Here is an 11273-nt window from a genome sequence, read left to right on the forward strand (position 1 = left end):
AACAACTGCTATCATACTAACACTGTTTGTTAGTAATGATACATCTCCAATGTTGACTGCTGTCCCATTCCAATCTGATAACAACCTAAATATGACTTGGATAATTATCATTGTAGCAGCAGCTGTAATACTATCTGTGGCTATTGTGGTGTCAATAACACTGTGTGTTTTTAAATGTATCAATCACTTCAATAACTTGCCTGCACCAGCAGATAATCCAAAATTTCTCTCAAGGACTGAGATGAGACAAATCCTGTATCAGACTAATAATCCTGTTGCAATAACTAGAAATGCAGACGACATATTTGCTAGAAATCTTCAATCAATAAAGCCTAAAAGTCCTTACTATCCTGAATCAGAACAGTTGACCAATGAATGGAAATTCTCAACAACACCTAGGAGGTTACCACCTACTCCTCAGGTATAGTTCACACAAATTTTTCTGTCTGTAATATATGATGTTTAAATTCTTTATTTGTCTATCCTTTTAGATTTTAGTTTGTTTTTATGATTTTATATTATCTGTTTTCTTTGAGATCTTCTAGTTCCAAATCTTGAGGAACCCAGTGTTCTAACCTAATTACATTAATGTTTTGAAAATCTTTCAGGACATATTAGTGTTAAAATCCACATTGAAAACAATATACTCAATTTAAAATTAGAATTTTAAAAGGAAATAATCCTAATAATTGCTGGTGAGTTGACAAAATCATTAGATATGAGAAAAACCTAATAATATATGACAGCAAAGTATGTTCTGAGTTCAATCCCAGTAGGAACCAACTTTGTCTTTCATTCTTTAAGAGTGATAAAATCAAGTACCAATCAAATATTTGGATCCATATTTTTCTCTTCCATAAAATTTGAGCCTTGTAATCAATAATTGAAGTCCAAACCAGTTTTCTGTGATTCAAGATAAATTCTAAATACTTCAGCAAATCACCACTTAGGATATCTCAATCTGCTGGAAATAACAAAGAAATATCTCTTAAATCTCTTATGTCCAAAACTACTATCTAAAATAATCAAATGACACGCTGGTTGATGTTGTCCAAGATAACCTTTAAAAAGACAGTATGCTTACAGCTTGAATGGGTCATAGGTCTACTCAATAAGATTTGACCTTTGGCTAAATGACAATAGCCACATGTGTACTTAATAGTATAATATTCTACCTTGTGAAATAATTTTCACAACTCTACATTCAATTGAATATTTAAATTATTATTAAGAAATGATATGATCCAACAGATGTACTGTTCTTTAATGTCCCTTCTTAACCATCTCAAATTTAATTAATTATAAAGAGGATATTGCATAATTAGATCTATTGATATATCTATTTAGGTTGATTTAGATATGTTTTATGAAAAACTGTGCAAAATTGGTAATTTAAATGTACACATCTAAGCAATTAAATTGTAAATGTAAATTTTTGTTACTTTCATGTTAGATCTATAATAAGCAGGTTTCTGATGGGTCATCTGAGCAAGGCGACAATAATAGTATTGTGACATCAAACAATCTAAATGACACATTACCATCTCAAAAGGATCGCAACCGTGGATGGAGTGAAGGAGATATTTCACAACAAACTTCAATAATATCAGGTAATTTGCCAAATATTATCACTTTTACAAAGTTGAATTCTTATAAAGGCATTGGCACAGTTGTATCATATATAAACAACTTTTTAATGTAATATGAATAGTTCACTAGTGAGAAAAATTTTAATCAAGAGGGTTCATAGTATAATAGTTGAGTGTTAAATATATCAAATGTTAAAGTTGAAGTAAATGGTTATTTAATATGAACATATGGTTGATGAATTAGTTTCTTTTATATATATATATATATATATATATATATCATCTGTAAAAGACATAAATTCAAAAGAAGCACACTCTAAGATGTAGAGCAGTATATATTAAAAATGGGGAAGGCCAGTTTATGGGATTACCTTAGGTTTCCTGTCTATAAAGGATTTATGGTGTATTGTCAGATCCCAAAATTTGTTGGCCCAAAACCTCTTTAAAATATGGAGGAGGAAATGCCTCACTACTCAGAGGTAATAATTGGGGATCATCTCCCTTTGCTATCAGCTATCAACTTCCAGCTGTGCCATCATCTTGTGGGCTCCGAAAGGCTAGCAGGAACCTCCTGAAATGTAAACATGGCCCCCAAATCTCTGTTCTGGAGTTAAAGCTGTGCCCTGGTTCGAGTGAGTTCTTTAGGATTCTTGCCTGTCCAGCTATGCATAACTTGCAACACTTTATCCAGTTGATGTAGGGGCATTGATGTAGAGGCATGGGTTCTTGGTGTTGCTGGAGGTGGTGGTAGTGGCATCAGTAATGGTATTGCCATTGCCAGTTAAGATGAGGTGCTGTTGTATATTATGGTCCTCGTCATTAGTGGGAGAGTTGCCATTGCTGCTAGCAGTGTCATTAGCTGTGGTTCCACTGGTGTTTCTCCTAGGGCCACTATCACTGCTGCTGCTGTTGCCATTGTTGTTATCATTGCCATGATTGCTGGCAGTGTCACTGGACCTGTTGCTGCTGCTATAGGAGTTGTCAGGTCTACTACTGTTGACGTTAGCTGCTGCTGATGGCGATGTTGCTGTTGTTTTTGTTGTCGGTGACGTCAGGGGAACTACCAATGCTGTTGCTTGTGCTGTTTTCCTATTGCTGGTAATGTTGTTAACTGTGGCGATGGTGGCAGCATTGCTGGTTCTGTTCTCATATCTCCAACTGCTACTACTTCTACTGGTGGTATTGACAGGGTTTGCTAGTACTTCAGCTTCATAGACAAGCCCCTTTGGTTTCACAGTGGCCTCCCACCAGGCATCTGTTGTAGTCCTGGCATGAACATCCTGCCTCTTCCTCATGGCCTAGGTGCACTAAATAGGATGCTCTTAATATTGGGACCACAGCTAAATGAGACTCTAATGTTGTGCCTGTTAAAAATGGACCCATATCTATGGGAGCTAGTGAAATGCTTATCTAATAATTTAAGGGATATTCTATTTATGGGCTTTTGTGTTAAGAGAGAAGAAGGGGTGCTTCTTTCTGTGGCTGCTGGGTTCCAGCATGTAGGAGATGTGATCCTTAAATCCACTGGCAGCTAGAGCCTCATTATAGTATGGGGCTGCTGCATCGAAAATCTCTTCATTTGTGATCCTCTTACTAACACCCTTCCCCAGGTTTTTGAACATAATGGGTGGGTGGAAGTGTTGATGTACATTAGTTTCTCATTTGGTTTGCAGTAGGACCTGTATGTACTAGAGCTCAAGATGAGTGTGACGTCTAAGAAGTTTGCAGTTGTGAGGTTGGTCTCTATGGTGATTTTCAATCCCATGGAGGCAAGCATGCTGATTAGATCTCTTCTCAGCCTGTCTAGTGTATGTCCATTTGCTCCCCTAGAGATGGCCGGGGCATCATCTCTGTAGAATCCAAAGAGGACAGAGGGGAACTTTTTCCTAAAGGTGTCAAGGATATACAATCTGATGAGGTCACATACGTAAGTACTGGTGAAGACCCCCATAGCTACATCAAAGGAGCCCCCCATGCCGATCTTTTGTTGAACAGCACTCTCTTTCTGGCATGCATAATGGCTTCTATATCTCTGTCGCTAATGTTAGTGAAGCCCCTAGCAAAAGAAAGCTTCTTGGCCAGTAGCCTTTTTGATACAGATGGATAAAAGTCGACAATATCAAACTGGGTGAACCTTGCTCTGCCTCTTCCCTTGTTGGTGTTAAACCATGCAGTCACTTCATTGGTGTTGCACCACAAAGAAAGGTTGGTGGCCCTCCTTATGTCGTTATTGATATTTCACACTATGTGCTTGCTCGCCAGACCAATCTTGGATTTGGCCGGATTGATCAGGCAGCATTTGGGGTTTGAGGCAAACTTTGATTTATGACCTTTTATGGTAATGAAGGCGTTTCTTTTTTGGGATCTGATGATATGCCATAAAGCTAAACCCTTTATGGATGGGAAACCAGCCTTCCCCATTTTTTATATATGTGTGTGTGTGTGTGTGTGTGTGTAAACATTTTCCTTTCAAAACTATATTTGAAATACTTTTCTGTACATTTCAGAATACAGTAACTACAGACCAAACATACCTCCAACACCAAAGAGTGATCATGAACAAGATACATATCTAGAACCAGTATATAAGAAATAGCAAACTCAAAAATAGCAAAATGTTGATTCTTTATCATAGACATTATTAATTTACATTGAGATGTAACATCAAACATTACTAATAATAGTATTAAGATAAATGATACAAACAAATTCATCAAAGTTTATGTATTAAAATTATTTATTTGCAGTTATTTACATGGAGAATATGCCTTAGCTGTAAAGTGAATAAAATCATTAGAATTCTAAATGTTCACAAATATTTCATTGATCCTTTTTAAGGCCATTTTTATACAATGGGAGTTCTTGTATAGATAATTACTACAAGAAATATGTTCTGCTCTACTTCTTTCATACTTTAACTCCTTCCTCTCCTAGCATAAAGCTACCTCTCTGGGGGATCATAGTTTTGCAAGATAAAAGGTGAGCTATTTGGTGCTGGTGGCATGAAGAAAGCACCCTGTAAATGTTGTAAAGTGGTTGGTGTTAGAACAGGCATCTAGCCATAGAAATCATGCCAAAGTAGATAGTGGACCCCAGTGCAGTCCTGTCAAACCATCCAGATCATGAACATGGGTTGAAACATTGAAGTTAAATGATGAAGCTTATCAATTTCCTATGAAAATTCTGATTTCAGATTGATCATTATATATTATAATGCATATATTCCAACAAGCTACCATATTTGTCCCATTTTATTTTGAGCATTATAATTTTAGTTGATATTTTAAATTTATTTTTTAAATAAATTATGAATAAATAAAAATAACAGATAAAGTTACAGCAATTTTTCAGTTTTCCTTTTATTTTAAATGAACAATTTTAGTAATTCAATAATTACTGTAAGAACTATTGGAAAATAGCTGTTAAGGATAAAAATTAAAAGGACTATATATCACAAAAATGTGTGTGTGTGTCAGTGTGTGTAAACACAAATGCATGCACACATACATGTTTAGACAGATATATGTGAGTGAATTTAGAATTATGTATATGGCACAATCTGATGATTATATGCTATATTCAATTATAGACCAAAATATATTTCACTTTAGACCAAAAACAATCTTCATTTATAGTGAAATAATTTTTAAATATATATGCAATACACAAAGTTAAATAGAATTCCCTAACATGAAACTGCCACCCAACTATGACTCACAAATCTACACAACCAAGATACTGCTATTGTAGCATTATTACAGCAGCAGTTATACTGGATCACTACGCCATGATGAATGTCTTCTCTAAGGGACAAGAACAAAGGATTAAGCAAAATAGGTAAGTTTGTTTACATTACAATTTCATATGAATTGCTTAGATAATATTTTGAGATAGAAGTACTTGATAACAGTTAAAAGTGTGCACCTACAGAATAAATATACAAAGAAGGAGAAAAGAAAAAAACATTGATTCCCCCAGTATCAAGAGCAGCTACTGGAATAGAAGTATAGCTACTTCTAGAACAAAGATGCCTTTTTACAGTTACCATCACACAAAAATTCTGGTTTGTCAAGTAAAATTTATTTGATCATTTATTTTCAATATTAGTTGTATGAAGTGTAACCATTTTAAGTGGTTCTCAGTACATGTTTAATTATCTCATTAATATGTATCAATTATAGTAACAATAATGAAGTCATTTAACTATTTTTTATCTGCAATCAACATTTTGCACCATGCATATTGAAATACAGAAAAAAATATTGAATTACAAAATGTCTTTAGAATAATGTGAAATTTTGTTAAAAAATGCTTCAAATTTTAGGATGTAAATTACATAAATAATATTATATATTCATGTAATAATTATACTCTCATTCACTATATAGAATTTTTTCTTTTCATTGAGTCAACGGTTTCATTTTGATTACAAGTGATAGTTCTTACTGTAATTAACTTATAACCGATATTTAATTTAACACTTTTTTTCATGCCTAATAAATATTATTGTATGTTAGCATGGTAATTTAAATCAATATTCAAAATCAGGTATATAAAACAGTATATAACTCAAAGTATATTCTTTAAATACCCAACGTTATTAGGAATTTGAAATGCAACATCAATTTCTTAACAAAACCCTATTAGAAATATGAAGAAAGCCACTGTTTACTTGCAATTTTCTTCATTATATTTTTTGTCATTTTAGCTATGATCCTTAGTATAAGCATTATTTCCCCACATCACTTTGATGAGAACCGTAAACTGGAAAAGACAATCATTATTATCTTCATCATATCGTTATTTTATGTTTATACAGGATCCTTAATTTTTTAGGTCATTTGTGTGAATTTAGAAAAGAAGCATAGATTATCAAAGAAAAGCTATATTAGCAAACAAATTGGTACAAATAATCTTGAGAATCCTTTTATCACATCTATTCCATGAATTTACCGTTAACATCAATGGTTGTTTCAATATGGAGTTAGAAGCATTGACATACCCAAATCAGATGATCTTTATCAGTTTTGGATATAGTGCTGGTTATGATGGACTTGAGAGATTGCATGGTGTTATGGGGATATTGACTGACCTCTCTCTCAACTGGCCCTATATGTAATAGTCCAATAGACTGAGGTCTGGTGAACTAGAAAGCCATGTGTTTGGGAGAACATGACCATGGAGATTAGCACACATCCATGCTTGGGTTGTCCTAGTCTTATGAGACAGTGCAGAGTCCTGTTGGAAGATATACAGTCTTCTATTGCATACTCTGCCCAATCAAGGCCTCACAACTTTCTCCAACACCTCTGTGTAGACAGCAACATTGTCTCTTAAGCCTTGTGAAAAGATGTGTGGATGCATGACATATTCCTTGTTGCTGATGACTCCCAAAACCATCACAGTTGCTGAGAACTTATTATGTTGGAACATCATTCAGATCTCCGTATAACTATGTGTCAATCCTTCGGTTTACCTTTTTGGCCAGATTGAAGTTTTTCTCATTCGAGAAAAACCAAATCATTCCAGCCTTTTGGTGTCTTAATTCATTCAGCAAACACTTCGCATGGATAGAACAATTCTCACTTCTCACATGCAACTTGTACAGGATGTCCTGATGCACATCTCTTCTGATGGTGATTTTGAAAGCTTAAGGTCCTTTGTAATGGCTCTGATTGAACCATTGGAGGTTTTATTGATTGTTTCTTAGACATTTTGTACAAGATTCTGTGTTCTGATGGTATTAGGACATTGTGTATGCATTTAACATTAAAGTACGTTTTCTTAAAGTGCAATATGGTAGACTCGAAATAACTCAAAATGTCAGTCCTCCTCCACAAAAGTAAGGAGTGATTATATTTTATAACTATTATCTATTATAACCCATATAAATCCTGTAACTGCATGTTCAAAAACATTTATAAAGAAAGGAATCATCCCACCAGAGCTGTACCAAAACATTCTTTTAATAACAGCTTAACCCATCTCTCAAATGCTACAGACATAAAATACACATTATGCATCAAAGTCATTTTAATGTTAATGGTTATAATAAGGCAGTGAGCTGGTAGAATTGTTAGCATGCCATGCAAAATGCTTAGTGGCATTTCATCCATCTTCACATTCTAAATTCAAATCTGCCAAGGTCAACTTTGTTTTTCTTCCCTTCAGGGTCAATTAAAAATGGATTGGTTGAATACTGAGGTCAGTGTAGCCAGCTTACCCCTCCTCTAAACTTGCTGGCCCTGTGCCAAAATTTGAAACCAATATTAATAATAACATAAGGTGGTGAGCTGGCAAAACCATTAGCGCGCCAGGCAAAATGCTTTGCAGCATTTCATCCATCTTATAGTCTGAGTTCAAACTCTGCTGAGTTTGACCTTTGCCTTTCATCCTTTCGGGATTGACAAAATAAGTAGCAATTGGTCACTGTGGTTGGTTACATCGACTTACTTATTTCCTCTGAAATTACTGGCCTTGTGGTCTGAAAGCAACATTAATAATTGCATTATGTTTAAGAGCTGTGCTCTGTGAATCCTAAAAATAAAAAATGCAAGTTACCTAATGAGTTTTCAGTAATTAGGAGCAAGACGGATAAAAAATATTGAGGAAATGTCTCTGAAGCTCAGTGTAATTTACGCAACCATTGACTTAAATTGAGAGACATTAACCATGTCAACTTCACCAGTTTCAATGGGCTCTGCAATGGACATGGGCACAACCTTTTCTTTCTGACTAAAAATAAATCATATTGCAGAACAGAACAAAACAAATATGTAATTGGACAATTCTCTACTTGAATATAAATAATTGCACTTGATTAACAACAAAAATAATCTAAATGATGTGAATATAGCTTTCTATTTGGTATAATTTTAGGGATATGTTTCAAATGGAAAATTTCATATTAATTCCAATAACAGTTAAAAGAGGAATATCATTAAATAGGCCACTATTTCATTGTATAATTAAGAAAACAAACAGAAGATAATTATGTAAATACTGAGCTGCATTACTTAAAAGCTATTGAAAATTTTCAATGCAGTGTGTAGTGTTCAACCGAACGTATTCAATCATTTTTATACATCATAAAAATCATAGTAGAAGGGAACAGGGGAAGTAACTCTAAAGTTTTAGAAAGTTTTAACAAAAATGTGCATTTATATTAGTTGACTCAAAAAAGTAAGATATAAGTATGAAACATAAAAAGAAGGTAATTATATAAGAATTAGTTTTGCAAGTATGTATCACAAATTGCAAATATTTATATAATGAGTAGGTCTTTATTACATTTTACATTAGTAAAGTAAAATTTTATTGACCCCCAGAAGGAAGGAATGCAAAGTTGACATTGGTGGGATTTCAACTCAGAATGTAAACAGCTAGGACAAATACCTAACTGGATAATGCTCTAATGATTCCATCAATCAAACACAACGCCATTTTTTAATAATAAGAATGGTTCTATATAAGATATATAAAAGAAACAGATTCGCTTGTCATACTGAGTTGGTTCAGTTTTCAAATCATTCTACTCTCCAAACTTTCATAGGCACAACTCATTATTAGTAAAATATCTTTAGTTTATGATCTAGTTATAAAAATACTTCATATCAGTTCAATTTGTGATTTTGTGTGATAATCACATTTGCATCTCAGTAAATCTTTTTTTTTTTTATATTGTCTTATGTTTTATTAAATTAAGCAACACTTCATTCTCATTTACATAATCTGTGTTATACAAAATAGCTGAAAATTATATTTTATAATTAAGATAGTTTTAATTTAAATTTTCAGAATAAAGTATATTGATGTGAGCTAGCGACTATAACATCTTGCTAATTTTCTTTTCCTGTACCTAACTGGTACATGCAACTGTGAAAACTAATTAAAAAAAAATCAATCAGGTCATTACCTTGACTATATTCTCAGTTTAACAAATTCATCTGTTAATAAAAAATTTAAGACATTTTTAGAAATCTTAATTATGACTGAAAAGTAAGGAGGATTTTATTTAAGATATGTACATTCTGTAATACTTTAAAATGTATTTGTGTCAAAAAGCTAATATTTTAATATTTCATTTTAGATGTATGGATTTATGAATTGTAATAATGAATTACAATAATGAGTGTAATCAACACTCTGCAGCTTTACATTCTGTATGGGATAATGTATCCAGTTGTGTGCATAGATATTATATACCATGTCAATGAAGAAAACAGTCCACACACATATATAGGAGATATCGCAGCTGATTCTAACATATCACATTCACTTATACACCAGCAACATGCACTCATTACATTTACACAATTACAAAGGATGGTATCAAGTGGGTCTCAATTATTCAATGTCACCAGCTCAGGAAAACTATACACTACTCAGATACTGGATGCTGAGTCTCTGTGTACATATAACAAGGAATGTTCCAGAATTGTTAAGGTAGCAGTGAGGAAAGCAGAAACATTTACAAAAATATTAAAGATAAAAATAATTATAGAAGATATCAATGACCACCATCCAGAGTTTCCAGATGATCGAATTAAAATAGAGTTTTATGAGACGGATGTAAAAGGATCAACAAAATCGATACCAAATGCTGTTGATCAAGACATTAGTCTTCTCAATTCTAACATCACATACAGACTCAAGGATAAAAGCAAGAAATTTTCACTATCCATATTTAAAGGATTTGATGGAATAAACTTACTTAAAATAACTCTAGAAGGAATGTTAGACAGAGAAGAAAAGCACAGTTACATGTTACATTTGGTAGCTAAAGATGGAGGTACTCCACCAAAAGAAGGCATACTGAACATATATATCACTGTTACAGATGTTAACGACAACCAACCAATGTTTACACAAAAATTATATAATACCACCATCAGTGACGCACATCACATATCTTCACCTGTGATTCTTTTATCAGCAACAGATTTAGATTCTGGTCAAAATGGGAACATTACTTACTATTTACATAGAAATACAAATAAATATGCCAGAAAACATTTCAAATTAAATTCTAAAACAGGAGAGATTTTCATCAATGATAATTTATTTAGAAATAAAGAAAGTAAATATCACTTGTACATTCAGGCTAGAGATGGTGGAAATCCTTCATTAAGCTCCATGGCAATGTTGATTATCAATGTAATTAACAATCAAAATAATGCTCCAACAATAAATATAGATTTTGTATCACCTTTAACAGAGTCTTCTACTGCTGTTTCAGAAGCAAGTAAAATTGGGAGCTTCATAGCATATGTTATGGTCATTGACACTGATAGTGGACCTAATGGACAAACTAAATGTAATATCCACCATAAAATGTTCCAGCTTTCTAATATGGGTTCTAAAGAATATAAAATATTGGTTAAAGAACCTCTTGACAGAGAAACTATAGATCATTATGTTGTTTCTATTGAATGTCATGACATGGGATCACCTCCATTAAAGACTAAGAAACAGTTCTCTGTCAAAGTAACTGATGTCAATGATGTAGAACCACATTTTACCAAAGAGACATTCCAATTCCTCACCTATGAAAACCAGAAAGTTGACTTCCCTATTGGCTTCATCAATGCTACAGACCCTGATCTTGGAGAGGGAGGCCAACTTACATATTCTATCATCAATGATAACAAAAATGATAATATTCCTTTCCAACTGACAAAATAT

The 11273-nt window shown here is 33.3% G+C and overlaps 1 protein-coding gene across 1 annotated transcript in view; it reads left to right on the forward strand.

The window, feature by feature from the left end:
- The window catches only part of LOC106867376 (protocadherin Fat 2), a gene marked incomplete at its 3' end in the record, with an annotated part of 15428 nt that extends 4161 nt beyond the window's left edge, over nt 1-11267 (forward strand). The window contains exons 3-6 of the mRNA XM_014912234.2: nt 34-421; nt 1454-1610; nt 4097-4170; nt 9708-11267. Of these exons, the coding sequence (XP_014767720.2) occupies nt 34-421; nt 1454-1610; nt 4097-4170; nt 9708-11267 (2179 nt within the window). The remainder of the gene's footprint in view (nt 1-33; nt 422-1453; nt 1611-4096; nt 4171-9707) is intronic.
- Nucleotides 11268-11273: the final 6 nt, after the last annotated feature.

The sequence above is a fragment of the Octopus bimaculoides genome, chromosome 14 (genome assembly GCF_001194135.2).
Source record: "Octopus bimaculoides isolate UCB-OBI-ISO-001 chromosome 14, ASM119413v2, whole genome shotgun sequence".
Taxonomy (NCBI): Eukaryota; Metazoa; Mollusca; class Cephalopoda; order Octopoda; family Octopodidae; genus Octopus; species Octopus bimaculoides.